This window comes from Paroedura picta, chromosome 2, assembly GCF_049243985.1.
Source record: "Paroedura picta isolate Pp20150507F chromosome 2, Ppicta_v3.0, whole genome shotgun sequence".
In the NCBI taxonomy this organism is placed as follows: domain Eukaryota; kingdom Metazoa; phylum Chordata; class Lepidosauria; order Squamata; family Gekkonidae; genus Paroedura; species Paroedura picta.
The window spans coordinates 151,805,891-151,825,930 of record NC_135370.1 but is presented as its reverse complement, the minus strand read 5'-3'; the positions used below and the strand labels follow the sequence as shown (position 1 = coordinate 151,825,930).

Sequence of the window (20,040 nt, the reverse complement as noted above, 5' to 3'; positions counted from 1 at the left end):
GATGTGTATTGTCATTAAAGAGCTGCAATAAAGGTACTTGGCAGATAATAAAATATTGTAACAGGGCTCCCATTCTGAGCCCCTTTCCTATCCAGATGCCTTGGAACAAAGAACTGTTTGCAAGCAAGGCAATCTGCAGGGCAAGTTCCTCACTGACATTTTGTCTTTAAAACTTCCCTTCTTTGGAGGTTCTTGAAGGAAGGCAGTGTGCATGGCTTGCAGAAGCATTTCAGAGTCCTTAGCCACTTAAAAAATTGCATACAAGGAAACAGAATACAGTGACAGCAGACAAGAAACTGAACTATTGGGCTTTTTTGTCCCTGCTCAACATAGATGAGCTTCTATCAGTTTGGGCAGGAACAATGGCCCAGTCATCTTCTAAAAGTACTTCAGCAGCTGTGTACATACGCACCTATCAAGAAATGCACACACCCCTGCCCCATTACTACTGGTTACTATTCCGAGCACCCATGTGACCTGCACCACCATAGAGAGGGAGGCATTGATGATCACCTTCAGATTTCTAACTGTGTGTACCCTGACCAGGCAAGGAAGACATGCTTACTCCTCTTGACCTTTCCTTCCAAGACAGTCTTCAGGGGATTAAGCTTCAGGTGGGTTGGCTGAAGCGACTCTGTCAGAGCACCCAGGCACCTGGCCAGGGATCTGGGTGGAATATTTGGCTGGCCACTCATTAAAATCTGAAAGCTTTATCTGTATAAATCCCATATTACACCCCCCCCCAAAAGGAGCCATTTCAGCCTTCATTCACTTAGCAAAATCCTTTACACATATTTGCTGTATATCCCCATCCTACTACTTGCTTAGTAGACATGAAATAAATCTATTGGCTTTTTTTTGATGGGGGAAGAAAAGTCATCAGGGCAAGTCATAGATCCCTGCCACTTCATCATTTCCACTGCCATTCTTGCCCCTGTCATGTGGGATTTTTGATCAATGCCAGGGTGTGGCCAAACTGTAACTCTCCAGATGTCCATGGACAACAGTTTCCATTTTAGCATAAATGCTGGCAAGGGGTTATGGGAATTGTAGACCATGGGCATCTGGAGAGCCACATTTTGGCCACCCCTACGATGACCCTGTTTAAGATGAAGCTGAAGAAAAGATTCTAAGGAAGAGAGGAAGAGAGTGGAGTAGTGGTTAGAGCATCAGGTGAGGCCCCATTTCCTCCTCTGCCATAGAAATTCACCTAGGCCCAATCACACCGTCTCCGCATAACTTCCCTATTATGAGGATTACTGGAATACACAAGATCTGTAATGTGCATGATTCAAGATCATATAAGGAAGATCCTACAGGGGGCATCACAGGAGATATATATTGAGCATAGATTAGGAACTTCCTGGTCTTTTTCAAATAATCTCCTCCAACATCTTGATTGGCACTATAGGAGACTTCCTGCTCCTTCAAGCATATTTCCCCACTGCTTCCTCTAGAGCACGGGTAGTCAACCTGTGGTCCTCCAGATGTCCATGGACTACAATTCCCATAAGCCCCTGCCAGCATTTGCTGGCAGGGGCTCATGGGAATTGTAGTCCATGAACATCTGGAGGACCACAGGTTGACTACCCCTGCCCTAGAGCAGCCAGAATGAAGACAGCAGAACTGGGACTCTCGATCTCTTCTTTGCCTTTAAAAAGTTGTTTCTCTTCTTAACAAATCATTTTGGTCTTTAAGCATCTGGTGCTCTGCCCCTTTGCATATTTAAACTCTGCCAGCAAGCATAAAATGAAGAAGGGGAGAACAACATTGGAAACCAATTTGGGTCTTGTGGGAAGAAACGCAAGGCGTTAAGATCTAAATAAATAAAAACCCTGAATACGAACCAAAACAAGTTACACTTTCTTCAGCCACTGGCATTTCTGATATGGGCCCATCAGCTGATGTAACTAATCTGTGTGCAGCACCCCTTCCATGCTTCAGCTTGCCCAGTGCCGGAAGTTTCAAGAAAGCTGGCAATCGATGAGAAGGTGGTTTTGCATCGGAGCAGAGAAGCACCGCGTTCTCCACTCGCCCAATCTTTCTCCCCATCTGCAGAGTTTTCTCATTAGCTGTGTTCACCTAATGCTGCAGCTGCTATCAGACTCTGAGCAAAAGACATAGAAAATGCTAATTGCTCCCTCAGACTCGGTAGAACTGTTAATGCCTCTCTGAACCCATCTGTCTGTATGCCAGCCCTCTCCACTCACCTCCGGTCACCCTGCACAGCATCTCAGCCACCCTCCTTTTGCCTTAATGAAACTGAACCACCAACATCTGCCATGTTGTCTGGCAGATAAAGACTTATTGATTTTCATTTCGGTCCCTTTTGTGTTACTTTATTTTTTTTCCAAAAAACAAACAAACAGTGTCATCAAAAACAAAACAGGTGTGCATTCTCTCACACACAGTTATCCCTGTCCCTCACAAAACAAGGATTTTCCACCCTGCTTGGTAATTCATCATTTGTTTACCCCCTACTTAGGCCTCTTCGGATATCAGTATATCAACAGAAATTTGCAGGTTGGTGTTTGGGACTAGTCCTCATGGAGATCGCAAGCTTAAACCTGGGGCATGATGTGAATAGGGGCCCCCAGGGCTGATAGATCCTCCACAGAAACCTGCATCTTCCTATCCTATTCATAAAAAGGAGATGTCAGAGAGAGGACGAGGAACCCTGAGATAGGGTGCAGAAGGAATGCTCAGTGGCACAGCATCTGCTTTGTCTGCAGAAAGCCTCAGATCCAATCCCTGCCATCTCCAGTTAAAATGACAAAGGAGGAGGTGATGTGAAAGACCTCTGCATAAGACCCCGGAGAGCTACTGCCAGACAATGTAAACTGTATTGATTTGGGTAGGCCAAAACCCTGACTCAGTACAAATATAGCATGCAACATTCAGGAAGGGACAGCTAACAACAAAAAAATAAAAAAAAGTTTGTTTATTTTATTTACATGTGAAGATCAGTTAAATAAGTCAGTTGCTGCCTTTAGCTTATATGGTATGCCCAAGATAAGAAAAGTTAGCACCCTAAGGAGAATCAGCCAAAGTCTTGCATGTGCTGTTTAATAAAATGCTGTAAAGGTTCCACCCACACCATGCTACTTCCTTTCATTACATAAAGATCAAACCTACAACTCTTTCACAGAGGCAGCAAATCATTATGCTGAAAAAGAGAAGGCTCGTGTTCCGTGTAGATCTTCAGAAGGGGTTCCATATTCCTTCTTTCTTACTTACTTATTTTTCAGTTTGTACCCCACCACACCCGCATAGTGGCATGTGGAGGGTAACATCCATTCCATGCTCATTATAAAATCCCATTAAAACAGATTAAACCCCCATTAAAACCACCACATTTGGCAACAAATCATCCCTGCTCAACAGACTCCTTCAAAATGCCTCAGGGAGAAAACGGGAGGGGGGGGGCAGATGGAAAAGGCTGGCTCCAGGAGGGGCCCAGAAGTACCTTGCTCTGTCTTGCAGGCCCTGTGGAACTGAGCCAGATCCATCAGATCCCTCCGCTCTCCCAGGAGCTCATTCCACTAGATCAGGGCCTGGACCAAAAACGCCTTGGCCCTAGTTGAGGCCAGGTAAACCTTCCGCAGGCCAAGAACTGCCAACAGATTCTCACCCACAGAGGCATAAGGAGACAGGGGGTCCCATAAATATGTGGGGCCCAAGCAGTGAATGGTCTTGGTTTTAACGTCACATCCCAATCTCCACCCCACCCCTCTCTCATAAATAAGCAACAGATGTGCTTCTTTTCAGTCAAAGGGTTGGGGGGGGGGGTCTAGTATGTTGCTGAACTATTTCCCCTACACGATTCCTCAGCTTGCATAATTTGTCCTGTATTTGGCTATTGGGGGTTTTGCACAGTTTGGAATTTGTGCCCAGTGGCACATAAAGCCAAAAACTAAACAACAAGCAGGTGGCTATTAACAGGGGTGTTTCTGAAATACTCCTCATGCTAATTTCTCTCTGCATATGAGGCTTTGGGATTACTTGCTTCCAAAGTGGAACTAATATCCTGGGAACTGTCCATTGTTCCACCTTTTCTTTCCAAATTTTGTGCAGAGTATCTTATGCGCCTCAGCCATTAACTTAGAATCATAGAATCATAGAGTTGGAAGGGGCCGTACAGGCCATCTAGTCCAACCCTCTGCACTATGCAGGATCAGCCCTTATTTGTGCTCCCCTCTGAATTCCTGATTCACAGCAATATATTGGTAAAATGCTTCAAAAAATGTATACTGGTTGTACACAGTTGTTTAAAAGGCTGTTTGGGGGTAGTGTCTGACCACTGTAGTTGTGCATCAGTAAAAACTTGCCAAAAAGATTTTGAAACATACAGCGCATTTAAGGAGGGACAAGGAAGATGAAGAATCTTCAAACTCCAGGCAATAGCACATGCCATCTTTCTGAAAGTATTTTCATTTATTTGTTTTTAGTTAAAGTGGAATTCAGAGCTAAGCAAAACTTGATCCTGGAGTTTCATTGGGGGGGAAGGCAGAGGAGAAAGTGCATGTGGAAAAAGTATTCATTGCAGTTCTTATACAGAGGAAAAGAGTTCACCTTTTTTTTCACCTACCGTGCACCACTGAGAGTGGTCTTCTTTCTTTCCTGAAAATACAGCAAGTAGCATCGTCATGATATGACACTGAAAGGTTGGTAGTGTAGAAGGAGAAAAGGAAGCCACAATGAGGTTTATATCATTGTGAACTCTACAGAAAGACAATATTGATTTAGCCTTTCTCAGACTATTAGAATCACCCAGTTAAGCTGGTTTCAGATAAGTTCAGGGCAGACTAAGGAAAATGCTACATCGTATAACTAATAGTTTAAAGAATTTGGTATCTAAAATTAAGGTAATGATCGCATGTTGAGGCTGCAGGTTTTTTAACGCCATTAAGCAAATCCACCGTGGACAGATTCATTGTGACTACTAGCCATGGCTAATTCATTATCATCCTAACAGAGACAGGACACTTGTTATATCAGATTGGACACAAGCAGTGGAGGATAGCCATCACCTTGTTGCCCCTTTTGTGTGCTTCCAAGAGCACTTGGCAGACCACTCTTGGAAACAGCTGGGCAACTAGGACGTTGTTGATCTGATACAGAAAGGTAATTCTGTAGCTATTGCTTAATGGACCAGCTTTTTGCTACTGAATGCATGTGAGCTTGCTACAGTCCATGTTCCAGAGTTATCACCTTGCTTTTTAAAATAATACTCTAGGGCTTCCATGGCAACCGTGCTTCAATCAACTTAAAGTTATTGAAATGCTCAAAGCAGTGTGCCTTAATCCCTTAGGCTGCATTCCATGTCTCTTATGGAGGCATAAACATCTTGACCTCAAAGGAAAAAGAAGCAGCACCCAGGAGTAAAACTGTTACCTAAATATTTAGCCTTAACTAATATTGGAGGTTTCACATGACTAACAGGAATGGTATGGGGAACCTTGGGGTTCCACAGGACCTGCAAGGCGGAGCTCTTCCACCAGGTCTTTGGTTGAGGCTAGGGTAAAGAAGATCTAGGGGCCCCTCCACACTTAATGAGCGCAACCATTCTCAGTTGGAATGGCAGGCACCCCTAGATCCTCCCCTGAGTTGCTGGTTGGGGGTTACAGTGTGTGGGAGGGGGGAGGGGTTTTTATTTTTGCTGCTAGGCACGTGTCAGTTTTTTAAAAGCATTTATGTGGGTTTTATGTTTTTCTGGCTGTAACACACCAAGAGACAGCCCTCTGATAGTGGCAGGAAATAAATCTAGTATAGATAAATAATAAATAAATACTTCTAGGTAATTTATTAATCTGTTCTGTGTTCTGATTGGGAGTTCCTGGATTCTTTGCTTCATCAGATTTTATTGGTGTATGTATATGTATATTACAGAATTAAACCTCACAAAGGCCCCAGGATCTCTTGTTCTACGAGGAAAGGAGGATTCACTTGCAAAATTCTCAGTACTCTTGCTTCACTATAATTCCAAAGATTCTTGGAAGGGAAAATTAAATGATAATACAAAATTAATACAACACTGCAGGAAAGCTAGGGATCTCAGCACTTGTTAGGGAACAGTCCACTATGTGGGGCTCTATCTGTTCAGCTAGATCTCACTGACTATAGTGTTAGAAACATGGTACAACAATCTCTTAGTAGCTTTTCCCTCTGGGTTGGGATGGATCATCAACAAAACAGGAAGACAGACTCCACTCAGTTTAAACTGAGAGCCCAGTGTATTGGACAGTGGTCCCCTGCACCACCTGGGCTGCTGGTCAGAGGAGTATCCATGTGATGTATTCATATCAACATATATAAACTTCCAGTCATGGATGCCTTGCTTTGGCTTGAAGAAGCTCAGTGATAAGAGAAAGCACCTCATCCCCCCTCTCTGGCACCAGACTAACATTCTGCCTATCTAGGGATGCCAGCCTCCAGGCAGGACCCGGAGATCCCCTGGAATTATAGTTTATATCTAGACTTCACAGATCAGTTCCCCTAGAGAAAATGGATTATTTGAAAGGTCAACTCTATGGCATTGTACCCCACTCTGGTTTCTAGTTCCCCAGGCTCCATACCCAAATCTCTAGGAGTTTCTCAACCTGGATCTGGCCACCCTGTCCCACAATCCCCCACTTGGCATCCCTAAGCCTGCCTGACAGTGGCCTCCAGTTGTCAGCCTTCCCATTTGCCTCTAAGCAAGGTCCACACCCAGCCTTGACACCTGCAGACACAAATAACAGACAGAGATGCTGAAGTGGCAAGCACCATGAAGACATCTTCCATTTTTCCTTTCCCTCATATGCTACACAGGCCAGTGACCCAGGTCAGAACACACAAAGGCCTGCCTGAAACATTCACTGTCTGAGGTGTTCCATTTCTTTAAAAAGAACAAACCTCAGATGTTATTGGTGTGAACTTTCTGAGTACATAAGTCCACTTTCAACATCCCCTGCCCAAAGTGCCACAGTACCATTACTTAATTGAGCAGGCTGGGAAGGTCCAGGAGATCTCACAGAGGTCAAAGAGGCAGCCTGCCCTGTTGCAGCACCATAGCAACGGGTAGACTGAGGTGGACAGCTCTGCCTCCCACCTCAGACATTCTTTGTCCTCCCTGCTACATTGTCTTAAAAACAGCAGCCTACCGGATGGACTGAAGGAGTGAGAATGTCATCTCAGAAAGCCAGGGGGGCTCCCATAATTCCAAATGATATCCCGAGAAAAAGACAGAATTCACTTCAATAGGTCTGTCTTTTTTTGCATGCATTTTGTCTTTATAAAGGTAAAGGTATCCCCTGTGCAAGCACCGAGTCATGTCTGATCCTTGGGGTGACGCCCTCTAGCGTTTTCATGGCAGACTCAATACGGGATGGTTTGCCAGTGCCTTCCCCAGTCATTACCATTTTACTCCCCAGCAAGCTGGGTACTCATTTTACCGACCTCGGAAGGATGGAAGGCTGAGTCAACCTTGAGCCGGCTGCTGGGATTGAACTCCCAGCCTCATGGGCAAAGCTTTCAGACGGCTGCCTTACCACTCTGCGCCACAAGAGGCTCTTTTTGTCTTTATACCACACTATAAAGTTAGAAGGAGAGAGAGAAAGAGAGCAACCTAGGATTCTGCCTATGGCTCAGAAAGATCCCACTCTTAAAATATTACCAATAAATTTCTCACAGAAAAGGAAATTGGAAAATTCCATTTTCTTCATTAAAAGGTCTTTGTGCAACTTGTTTGGTTTTCTTGTGCGTGTGTTTTAAACTCTCCGTTCATTCTGAGCATGGCACCAGGCACACTATGGGGATGACAATTAATAGGGCCGTCTGGAATTTGAACAGTGTATAGATCAAATGTCTTGCATTTACTAACCTTCTCATTTGGTCGAGAATAGATGTGTCTTGGCTGCCTGCGCCTGCAATAATTGTGCCTCATATATCCCCAATCAGACACCTTTAAGTGAACCGTCAGAGCGGACAATGAGGCTATGGCACTTTGACATCCACTGTACCCAGCAAAGCTCTGTCTCTTACAGATTTGCCCTTGGCACAAGACTTCCATGATTAAGTTGGACTGCACCCCCAAATAGAGAACTGGGTTATTAGAGGAACTATACTTAGGAAGGCACAAAGAATACTTTGTCTTCCATCATAGAGTCTGCATGAAAACAATTCCTGCATGCTTTTACGAACACTCCCATAGAATTGTTTGAAACTATTGTCAATAAACACATTCCCTGCTTCAAAAAGTTCCCATTCTACACAAAATAAATACAGGGACAAAGACCTATTCCATCTCTACAGCAATCCATGACTGGAACCGATTATTCTCAATCTAAGCTTTACTTTCAGGTTTAGTATGAGAAGCATGGATTTTCTTCAAAAAGAAAATAACTTTTCTACAATGGTACATATCAGAGCATATGTTCATCACTCTTCCTAATAGTTCTGCCAAGCTTCCTGTGGGGGTGAGAAATGCCTCGCCCTAAGCTCCTGTTACTCACCGCTGCTCCAAACTGCTAATGTCATCAGGAGATGGAAGGGAGCTCAAGGAATCACTGGAAACTCCATTGTCATGTCCACCACCATGCCACTCCCAACCATGACTTGTCCCCAACTCTCCTGGCAGTTGTAAACTGCCCTCCTGCCCCCCCAAGCACATCTGCCCAAGCTTTAGTATCCCTCGACATCCGTCTATAGGTCTAAGGAAGGTGACAAGCAGAGATTGATCCCAGGATAGTAAATAGCATATTGATCACAGTGAGATGGATGCAACCACTATACTACCACTCCACCGAGAAAAGTTGTAAGACTTCCTAAGGATTATTTTTCCAACTTAAAATAGTCTTCCACTGGAATTTCCTTCCTTATTCAAATATGATGATATTGTATAGATGTCTTAAAGCAAGGCAGCACGTAGTACAAAGAGTCACGTTCAAAAAGTAATTTACACTCAAAAACTGCATCTCCAGAAAGCCAACTTGGTGCAATAGTTAGGAACACTGACTTCTTATCTGGCAAGACGTTTGATTCCCCACTCCCCCACATGCAGCCAGCTGGGTGACCACTGATAAAGCTGTTCTGACCAAGCAGTGATATCAGGGCTCTCTCAGCCTCACCCACCTCACAGGGTATCTCCTGTGGGAAGAGGAATGGGAAGGCTACTGTAAGCCACTTTGAGACTCCTTCGGATAGAGAAAAGTGGCATATAAGAACCAATTCCTTCTCCTCCACCTCCAAATGCTGAATTGCTGATTCCTCAGTTGAGCTAAGCAAAGGTTCACACAGTCTTTAGCCACAAACATGCTTGACAGCTGAACTTACCTTATTCAGCTCTACCAGTCAGACAGAACCTGATCACTGAATGACTTGAAAGCCTGCCAAATAGGTTTGTATTGGATATTTGCGATTTTTGCAGTTGGATTTTTGTGATCACTTTAACTGTCTATTTTAACAACTGCCTGCAAAGTGAAGCAGTAGTGTACCAAGAATGGGGCTCTGTGACAATGCACACGCCGAAAAAGCCAACTGAAGAGAATTATAGTGTTAGCAGAAGAAACCAACTGAACAGCTTGTTTGAAAACTTGGCTCTTTACTCACAGCTGGTGAACAGGGCATGAACTGATACAGTATATATTTGGGTATCCACAATTTATATTTATGTATGGGCAAATTCTCATAATACTTCCCTCTACGGCAGTGGTCCCCAACCTTTCGGAGGCTGGGGACCGGCAGGGCATCGGGCCGCGCCCGTGTGGACCGCGCCCGCGCATCAGGCTGCGCCCGCGCGGACCACGCCCGCGCATCAGGCCGCGCCCGCGCGGACCACATACCACATCGAGCCGTGCCCGCTTGTGGCCTGGGAAGTTTTTTACTGCGGGGGGGGGCGGGGAGGGGGAGCCGCGGCCCGGCGCCATGGCCTTCGCGGCCCGGCACCGGGCCGCAGCCCGCAGGTTGGGGACCACTGCTCTACGGAATCCCTGGATAGGATTTTGGGGAGATGCATGCATAGCCAGGATGCTCCATCATAGGTTAACAAAGCCCATAGTTCTCAGGTGCAAGATTGCCAAATAAGGTATATTGGGGATAAACTAATGCCCAGGCTAGCCAGACTTTGGAAGCTAAGAAGGATCAGCCCTGATTAGTGTTTAGTTGGGAGTCCACCAAGGAATACCAGGGCTGCTATGCAGAAGGAGGCAATGGCAAACCACCTCTGAATGTCTCTTGCCTTGAATACCCCAAGAAGTAGGTAGACAGAAAGATAGAAAGATGGACGGATGAACAGACAGACAGACAGACAGACAGATAGATAGAAAGTGCAGCTCAGTACACAAGAACACGGACTTACCCCGCTCACATGTTCTCCCCCAGTAGCCGGTACCAGTACAGTCACAAATGAAGCGGTTCCAGCCATCCTTACAGACAGCATTGTTCTTACAGGGGTAGCTGTCACAGTGCTTGGTGTTCAGCCGTGAACAGGAAGATTTGACCCCGGCGGCATTCTGCTGCTCGGCCAGCTGCCGGATGTTTTTGCTCCTCCCATCGATGAAGAGGTCTCGGATGCAGCCCACATAGCCATAATTCAGCATGGCTGTCCAAAGCTCAGTAGGAAGCACAAGGCCTGCCCGGTTTTCAGGCAGACCTCCCAGGTACATGTCTCCTTCTAGGTCAAGGATTTCACTTTCTCCGCTCGCAGTGAATGGTGTCCGTCTGCTGTTCACTGATATGGTACCTGAAGAAAGGAAGAAGAACATGTCATATGAACCAGTGGTCCCAAATGTAATACTAGTCATGTTTTTTTGTGGTTTGAATCCTGGTGAAAGGTGAAGGCTTTGTTGCAGAACAAGGAGTTAAGAGAAGATATAACCATGACAGGGAGAGCTTGTCCTATAGGACTTTACGGCCCTCTTCCAAACCTGTCAGACAATGTATTCACTGAATCATGAAGCTGATAGACATATGAAGGACCTTCAATCTAGTCTTCTGTGATGATGCAGGAACGTCAGAAGGCTATTTTTACTTCAATCTGGTTGTTTGGTGCAGGAAAATTTGGGAAGAAGGACAAACTGTATCTCTTCAATCAAGAAAGGTTTGGGACAGAACAACCCTGTTGCAGGAGTTTTTTGTCCACTACATGAGCTCATGCTACAATTGCACCATTCTGCATTTCATGATCATGTAGACACTAACACACCTCTGTGTAATTACAGAATTGTTTGATACAACCACATTGGTGCATGACTAGGCCTAAGAATTTAATTGTTCAAATTCTATTTCAGTATTGGTCTGTATCATAAAAGAATAGGAATGGGCAAAAATCAGTCCGCAACTCTGAATCTGTGACAGATTTGGTTCGTTCATGCCACAAACCCATGTTCAGAGGAGGCATCTCCCCAAACATTTCCAAGACCTTTTGCCTGCTTGGAAGGTCCCAGCCTGTCCACTGAATTTCTTTCATTTCCTCTGCTTCTAAGCAGGGAGAAAGTGAAACATACTGCTCTGCAGTTTGATTCAGGATCACCCTGAAGGGAATGCGCATCCCTAGAGAAGAATTCATGATCTGCATTACAGTGTGTTACAAAGAGGCCTTAGTTAGTGGGAATGATACAGGCCTTTCTCCTTCCCCCTTGGCTCTCCTCCTTGATTCTCCCAATCTAGTTAACCCAATAGAGGGCAATTAAGAGGGTGCCGGGATGGAAACTGGTTTTATTGGTATTATTATTTATTATAAACTGCTCAGAGCCTACTTGCAAGGAGGAACAGTATAGAAAACAGCTAAACTCTAAATATGTGAGTGAGTAAGTAAGTAAATAAATAAATACTAGGGAAAACTCAGGACCATGACTCAGTGCTACAAGCACCCTTCCCCCACGGTTTAATCCTCTAGGTAAAGGACATCAAGTAGCGGGACAGGGAATGACCTTGAAGACTCACGGTAGAAAGCATGACAGCCATTCAAGCAAGGCAGCAATGAGGTTCGATCCAAGGAGCTTGGCCAGTATTGATTGATTAATTGATTAATTATTGATTGATATAGAATAATTATATCCTGCCTTTTTGCTTGAGCGGGGCTACTAAGGCAGCTAGCAATTTAAATAGCTTAATAAAAATGCATCATAAAAGGTAAAGGTATCCCCTGTGCAAGCACCGAGTCATGTCTGAACCTTGGGGTGACGCCCTCTAGCGTTTTCATGGCAGACTCAATACATCATAGAACCTATTAAAACCAGAGCAAAAAATACATATCTAAACCAAAAAAAAGCAAATTAAAAAATAAGGCACAAAGGTAGGATCACTGAGGAAGCATCAAATAAAACCAAGTCTTCATCTACTGGAGGGTGACAGTGACACCCTTTCCTCTACATCTTCCCTCAAGGTCCTTGACATTAATAATGTACAATATTATATTTTATACTCCCCATAGCAAGGAGTCTAATTGCAAACGGGTAATAAATCTATTCCGTCAGAACATTTTGCAAGACTAGTGATGGGCGAGTACCCTACATGCCCACAGAATCTTCAGAGAAACTAAACAAGCTTCAGTAGCACTAATGAAATCTCTCGTATTTGTATTCATGTTCATTTGACAGAGGGTATTCATGGGTGCCTAGTCATTGATTTCATGCTTGTTAGGCCAGCTCTCCTTTAAGTCCAGTTCTTCTTACTGGAAGACTAAAAGTGGTTTTCAAGCCACCGGCTTACTTTATATCTCGCTTCTGAATTAAATAAAATCCCATTTCATCCAAGGTGACATGGGATGGAGTGTTTGCTGTAAAACAGCTTATCCTTCAAAGCTTTTGTGTTATACCATAAAGGAAAAGAAGGCTCTACTACTGCCAGAGATCTGATATCCTTACCTGATCTGCCGTCTCTCTGTATATCAACATGGTACCATTCCCCATCGTTTGCTTTCCTCTGAGTGGCTTTCACTTTGACAGTTCCAGAGCCCATGTCAAGGAGAAGGTAGAGGTTCCCATCTAAGAGTTCCACTGCAAAGAAATCCACTTTGGTATTCTTCTGGCTCCTGGAATCCTTTCTTTCCTGGGGTTTGCCATGAGTGAAAAGTATGAGGCCGTTAGGTTCTGTGGTGAGGAAGTCAAAGGAGATGGAACCCATCCGCTTAGTGTTCCATTTCGGCAGGCTAATGTAGGCCTCGGGTGTCTCAAAGTTGATGGGGTCCAGTGTGGCCACATTCTCACATGTGAACTTCACGTCTCCATAGATTTTCATCTTTGTGTCACCAATCCTTGCCAAGCGAGACAACTCCAGACGGATGTCATTATTCTTATAAACAACCTGTCAAGGACAAGGGAAAACACTATACATCAATCCAGGAAATAATGCAAACTTCAGAAAGAAGCACATGAGACTCCATGCTAGGACGGCACCTCTGAATAAACATTACTGGTATTCCATGCCAGCTAGATATCACAGATGTTAAGATATCCTGTGTGAAGTTTTCTAAGGGCTCTGTTGTTGTTGTTGTTGTTGTTGTTGTTGTTGTTATACAATATGCCAGGTATAACGCATGCCTGAAACTGATGTTACATTTCCACAACTAAATTTATTTAATTTTATTTACAAAAATGTGTATGAGCTGCCGTTTAAAAATAGAGTACTGTCGTAAGTCCAACTGAAAGTGAAACTAAACTTCCTGCTCTGCCCACTCACCTACTTGTCAGTCTGCATTCCACCACCTGTTACTCCTGCAGGCGACTAGGAGTTTCCATTCCCGTTCCCACATGTCTGTTGTGGTGGTGCCTGGCAGGCATAGACCTCCACTGATGAGGCAGACCAACAGAGATTCTTTGCAGACCACATTCTGTTTGGGGTGGATTTAACCCCTTTCCTTATTGTTTTATGCTATTTGGATTTTTCTACAAACCTGGAGGCTCCCCCAAATTTATTTATTTATTTCTCTCTTGCCACTACAAATGGGGCCATGTTGAGAATTTGATACATTGACAAGTGGGTTATCTACTAACATTTGCAGAGCATATCCCATTTTCTCCTACTCACTACTTCCTCTTTCCCTTCCCTGAAGGCCATTACCGCTTCCCTTTTCCTGATTCCTTCTCTCCTTCCCATTCAGCAGCCAAATTTTCTTTCAGCCCCCTCTATTCAGCTTTACTGTTCATTTAAATTAGGTATACCGTATGTATCTCATCATAAAGATTAGGGTTTCCAGGACAGGTCCATTGGTCAGGGCAGGGTTTCCTTGCTTTCCGGATGCACCTTGCCCTCCAACTCCCCTCCAACTTACCAGAAACCAGAAGAATGCCACATTTTAACATGGCATGCTAACATCACCCAGAAGTGACATCAGCACATGGGAGGGTGGTTACACTATGATTTGGAGCAAAACTCTATGGTTAGAAGCAAAATCTACCACAGAGTTTTGTCCAAATCCCAGGTAATTACCCCATGATGTCTCTGACATGACCATGTTACTTCTGGATGATGTCAGCACATTTTGTTGCTCCCAGAAAGCACACACATCCCTTCCCCATCAGCAGTACCGATGAACCTAGCAACCCAATGAAGATACAAATCAACTTACAATTATTCCTCCATTTTATCCTCATAACAACCCTGTGAAGTAGGGTAGGCTGAGATTGTGTGAGTTGCCCAAGGACACCTAGTGAGCTTCCATGGCAGGGTAAGTATTGAAAACTAGGTCTCCCATAACCCAGACTGAAACTTTAAAAACTGTACCTCCCTGGCTTTCATGGGATAACTGCCATGAAACAGTAGCAAGCAACTGGTCCTGAGTGACTCATGCAATAACCTCATGGCTGCTGATGAGTTGTTCTTCAAAGTCTTAAACAATCCTGGAAAGGTCCCTGACTCCTTCCTGCATTTTACTCACAGAAATCAAGGCTTGAAGTCTGGCTGTACTGTTGTGGTTGCCTAGCAACTCCCACAGGTACCACTCAGAGTATACTTTTTAAATCTATGTTGCTTGTATTATTTGTGAAGGTTAACCTCCGACAGTAATTACTTTTAGGTACTCCTTTTATAATTGGGGGTTACCCCTTCTAATTTAATACCTTTATGCAAACCTGGGCCTTTTCTTGAGTTTGCAGAAAGATCTGTCTTATCTAACCATAGCCCCAGTTTCTGGATTTAAGTATTCATAGATGAGTCCATGAAAATTAGATATATTCACAAGCAAGGACCTATGAGACGCTCACAGGTAATGCTGTTAATCTGTATTTGAAATCTGCAAGAGACGGACGCGAAGCCGGTCTACCACTTATAGTGGGCTAGGTGTCACCATTGTGTCTCCAGAGATGCAAGAAGGCCACAGCAGCCTGTCCTCAACAAAGGAGCAACTTCATCCTTCACACACCATGAAGAGCAATACCAGAAAGTTCACCATCCAAAGACTCTGCTCTCTAGCATGAACAGCGTTGCGGGGAATCATATTCTTCCTACAGTCCCATAGTGAAGTCAAGCAGGAGATGCTGACTGACTGGCATCATGAACATTCACTGAACTTTAGTTCCTACTCTATGCGGCATTGATTTGCCATTTTAATCCAGCAATGCTTCCCCCAGCACATGTGCACCTACACACACACACACACACACACACACACACACCCATTTGCCTCTGTGCTCAAAGACCCTCAAAGGTAAGCTTTCTCAACAGAGACTGTCAGGGCAGACAAATGGTCACTTCACACATTCAGCATTCATTGACACCATCCAATCTCTATTGCTCACAGCTGCCACCAGAATGACAAAGGTTGTTCTGTTCATAACAGAATCAGTCTTGCACAGGAGGGCTCCATGGATAGAGAGAAAAACTTACTTCTGGCTTATTGGGCAGATGTTTTCATCTGCAGTAGTATGAGCCAGTCACTCACCTAATCAGCCACACTAGGAGAAACCTGGGCTGACCCTGGAGATTGGCTTCCCAAGTCTGTACTCTTCTGAAATGTATCCCACAGAGTTCAGTGACACTTACTCCAAGCCAAGGTTCTTACATCATGCAGTCTGTTGCAACTAAGTAATGCAGGCAGGAAGTCCATTGACTCTAAGAGGGAGGGTAGGAGGAGCTGGGGGGGTTGTACCCCTCTTTTTACTATCCAAAGGAGTCTCACAGTGGCTTACAATCACTTATCTTTCCTCTTCCCATAACGGACACCCTGTGAGGTAGGTGAAGCTGAGAGAGCTCCAAAAGAGAACTGTGACTGGCTCAAGGGCATCCAGCTGGCTTCAGGTGAAGAGGAGTGTGTGTGTGTGTGGGGGGGGGGGTTAAACCTGGTTCTCCAGATTAACCACTACAGCAAGCTCACTCTAAAGCACGATCCTACACTGCTTTGTTCAGAGTCTGTCCACTGAGTTCAAAGGACTTTCTCTCAGGTTATAGGACTGCAAAGTTTCTTTAACAGATTATGCTGCACAACAATTACTCAGGAGAAAATCCCACTGAAGACTTTTACCTTTTTAAAAAAAGCATAGGGAAAGATAGTTTCCTAGAACTAGCTTACATGAAGAATAGCTTAGGGGAAAGTCCATCAGATTCTTTGGGACTCGCTTACAAGTAAAACGTGCAAAGGCTCTAAACCCATAAACAGATCATGGCTATTCTAATAAATCAAAAATAAAAAAGAGGCTGGTGGGTAGTTGCCAAACAGTAAGGAAACACTAAAATTCCCCCCCTCTTTGACATGCAGTGTATTATATTGGCAATCATTATGCAAAATACACAAGAGTAAGAAGAAGAGTTGGTTCTTATAAGCTGCTTTTGTCTATTGGAAGGAGTCTAAAACCGGCTTACAATTGCCTTCCCTTTCCTCTCCCCACAACAGACACCCTGTGAGGTGGGTGAGGCTGAGAGAGCCCTGATACCACTGCTCAGTCAGAACAGTTTTATCAGTGCCGTGGCGAGCCCAAGGTCACCCAGCTGGCTACATGTGGGGGAGTGCAGAATCGAACCCGGCATGCCAGATTAGAAGTCCACACTCCTAATCCCTACACCAAGCTCACACTGTAAAATGCAGTGTCAGGAGTCTTGCCAATGGGCAGCCTTGATAAGCCAGGGCACTCCAAGTCTCTCCTGCACTTTACAGTTAAGATCTTCTTGACTTAATAAAAGGTCTGTGTGTTTGGTGTAGGGGGGGGGTGGATCTCCAATCAGATGGCTTTAAGAGCCTCCTTGCAATCAACTGAAGACGCAGAGGCAGCAAGTCAGAAGGTGCCGCATTTGGCAAGTAGCCAATATGCATTTTACTTCGTCAGGTTGAATACAGGAGGAAACGCTGCCGTCAAGTCCTCCTGTTCCTTTGGACAACGCCCCTATGTAGTTAGACAATTTGCCACTAGATGTCCTCGTTGTCTTGGAAAACGCACCTTGAAAGGCTTTCGGGAACAGTCACAGAAATCTCTCCCTAATGAACTAAATTTGAAGGACAAACAAGTAATTGTTACGTGTGTATGTGTTTCTCACTTGCCACTCCTGTTCAGAGAAAGACCTTTCGTTCCTTGGGGCTTCCATCTTCTCTTTGGCCCTCTGTTTGCAAGGAGAGCCTATCTGTGAGGTGGCAGACACGTACTCCTTTTCGAGGAGGGGGTTCTCCTGGGGTATCAAGCACCGTTTCTGGATTTTGCCGTATCAGTTCGTTGGGAGACACAATTTTCATAATGGCTGATCATCCATTGGTCTGTGGCGCCTGTCTTCATGATAATGCCCAAGGCTGCTTGGGCTCTTCTCTTGATGCTAAGTGAAACTGATGGCCAATTAGAGCAGAAGATCAATGATCAGGCCCTCCGTTATCTAAATGTCCTACTTGTCCAAATGCACTGTCTATGCACCAAGGATGTACGTTCAGAACAGTGTGGTCCCATCTAAATAGCATTCTCATCTATCTCCGTGTCTGAATAACTGAGTATTCTGGATATTCCTCCTCCTCTGACTATTCAAACAAAATAGATTTTACCATGATCAGCTGTCATGATCAAATTACATGGGGAGGTGGCAGAGTTGCCATTATTTAATTCTGAATTTAAAAATGTAAAGGAGATGCATCCCATTCTCTAACATTAATGTTGTTCAGTCAGAAACTGACCAACTTTGGACAGCTTGATGTAATGGCTAAGAGAGGTGGCCTCTAATCTGGTGAGCTGGGTTTGATTCCCCGCTTCTCCACATGAAGCCAGTGAAGTGGACTTCAGCTAGTCACAGTCCTGTTAGAGCTGTTCTTACAGAGCCATTCTGTCATAACTCACTCAGCCCCACCTACCTCAAAGGGTGCCATTCTGAGACTCCTTCGGGTAGTGAAAAGCAGTGTAGGAAGACCAATTCTCCTTCATATTGGAAGCTGCTGTTTATCAAGTACAACTAACTTTTTTTTGCATGTACATCTGCTTACCCTCACTAAAGTTAATGAAATATCCACAATTCAAATATATTAAAATACAGAACATAATTACGTTCTTAACATCATTGATGCCATTGATACGTTGGCGTACCACGACACTTAGCAAAAGTGGAAACCTTCCTTCAAGCTATGGAGATGTCCTCCAATTTAAATGACTCTCTAAAGATTTCTTGTCAGAAGGCTCCTCCAACAGAAAGGGGTCCGCCAACTTTCCTGAAGGGGGTGGCAAAAGGCTCTGAGGATGTTCAAACCATTTCATAAATGTGACCATTCCCGTGTGAACAAATGTATGTATAGATTTCCCTTTTTGCTATCTCTGCATATTTGACATTCCCAAAAGGAGTCGGGGACTGTCAATATTTACATATGACTATTAAAACATTTCATTAAACCAATATTAAAATATTGATATAATGAATAGTGGGGGGTACACCTAAGTCCATTGAAATCAAGAAGCTTAGGAGGGAATCACTTGGATCAATCTCATGTGAGCAAGAACATGTAATTCCAAAAAAAACATACGTGCTATCAACCTTGAAATATGGCTTATATTTACAAACAGCTTCTGAACACGAAGCCACATCTAAACATGTTTTGGAGCAGCATCACACTGAGCAAATGCGCACCGATTCAAGCTGAACTAACACAATATTCACTGCTGAGAACAACCGGAATCTGAGACCTGTAGGACTTTCCATTTTAAAAAATGTATATGACTAACATGGTGATAAATTATTAAATGTATTAATCAATGCATAGACCTTCTCTTCCACAAGAAAGCATGATCCTTGTATTTAGTGGGGTCCAAACAGCTTTTTCATTCAACCTCACTGAAATATCCCCCTGACTACAGCCCCTGTGCCCCATGGATTTTGTCCCACGATCTCTACCACAGCCTTTCTGCCTGATCCAAGGAGACCCTGCCACCTTTTATCACCAAAGCTTGTTGTATCATATATCTCTTTTTATATTCTGCCATTTGAGGCCAGGAGAGATTGGCCTTTCATTCTAGTGTTGTCCTCAGTGGGATGTTTTCACCCCTGTCCTTTTCAACTCCAGAGTCCTGTACCTCGCCTATTCACTTTCAGTTACTGAGATATGAAATAATACTTGGGGGAAGGGATAAAGCTTTTGTACAGGCACACCTTGGCATTTTTCAAAATCAGAGCCTACAATTAAGCACAGGCAATCATTGCATCTGGCCCTCATTGGATGCTACAGGCAAGGCTTCTTATTATAGCCTGTACATTTATAAAGCTTATATAATAATGATCTGGATCATACAGCTAAATTGTTCGACCTCACAATCTCTTGAACGACAGAGCACCATGCTTCCCTGGCTAGGAAAAGCTTTTAATAGACAGCACCTATTAGGGACTACCATTGTCTTTCCATAATGCTGGTACTGCAGGAGCATGGTCAGTAATTTTAAGGCATATCTCATTTGATTGCATTGCTTAAAAGTAATGGGACTTCCATGTATTCCTTACTTGTACAGCCTTCCCTACCACAGGTTAATGCAGCACTGTCCCTTTATGGAGTTTCACAGCAAAGTGGTGAGAATATTGCACTTAGGCTGGGTTTAACCCCCACCCCCATGAAGGACAATTTTGTATAAAAAGTCGACTCATCTTTAGAAATAGGGTTCCAATCACAATGTCTCC

General features: G+C 44.1%; 1 protein-coding gene across 33 annotated transcripts in view; it reads right to left on the bottom strand.

The window, feature by feature from the left end:
* Positions 1-20,040, bottom strand: part of NRXN3 (neurexin 3) — a 1,515,064-nt gene that overhangs the window by 1,043,165 nt on the left and 451,859 nt on the right. For all 33 annotated transcript variants that reach the window (XR_013228547.1, XR_013228548.1, XR_013228549.1 and 30 more), the window contains 2 exons: positions 12,846-13,284; positions 10,337-10,720 (listed from right to left, as the gene is read on the bottom strand). Coding sequence is in view for 29 of the 33 variants with exons in the window: in XM_077323384.1 (XP_077179499.1) it covers positions 10,337-10,720; positions 12,846-13,284 (823 nt within the window). In the remaining 4 variants the exon portion in view is untranslated. The remainder of the gene's footprint in view (positions 1-10,336; positions 10,721-12,845; positions 13,285-20,040) is intronic.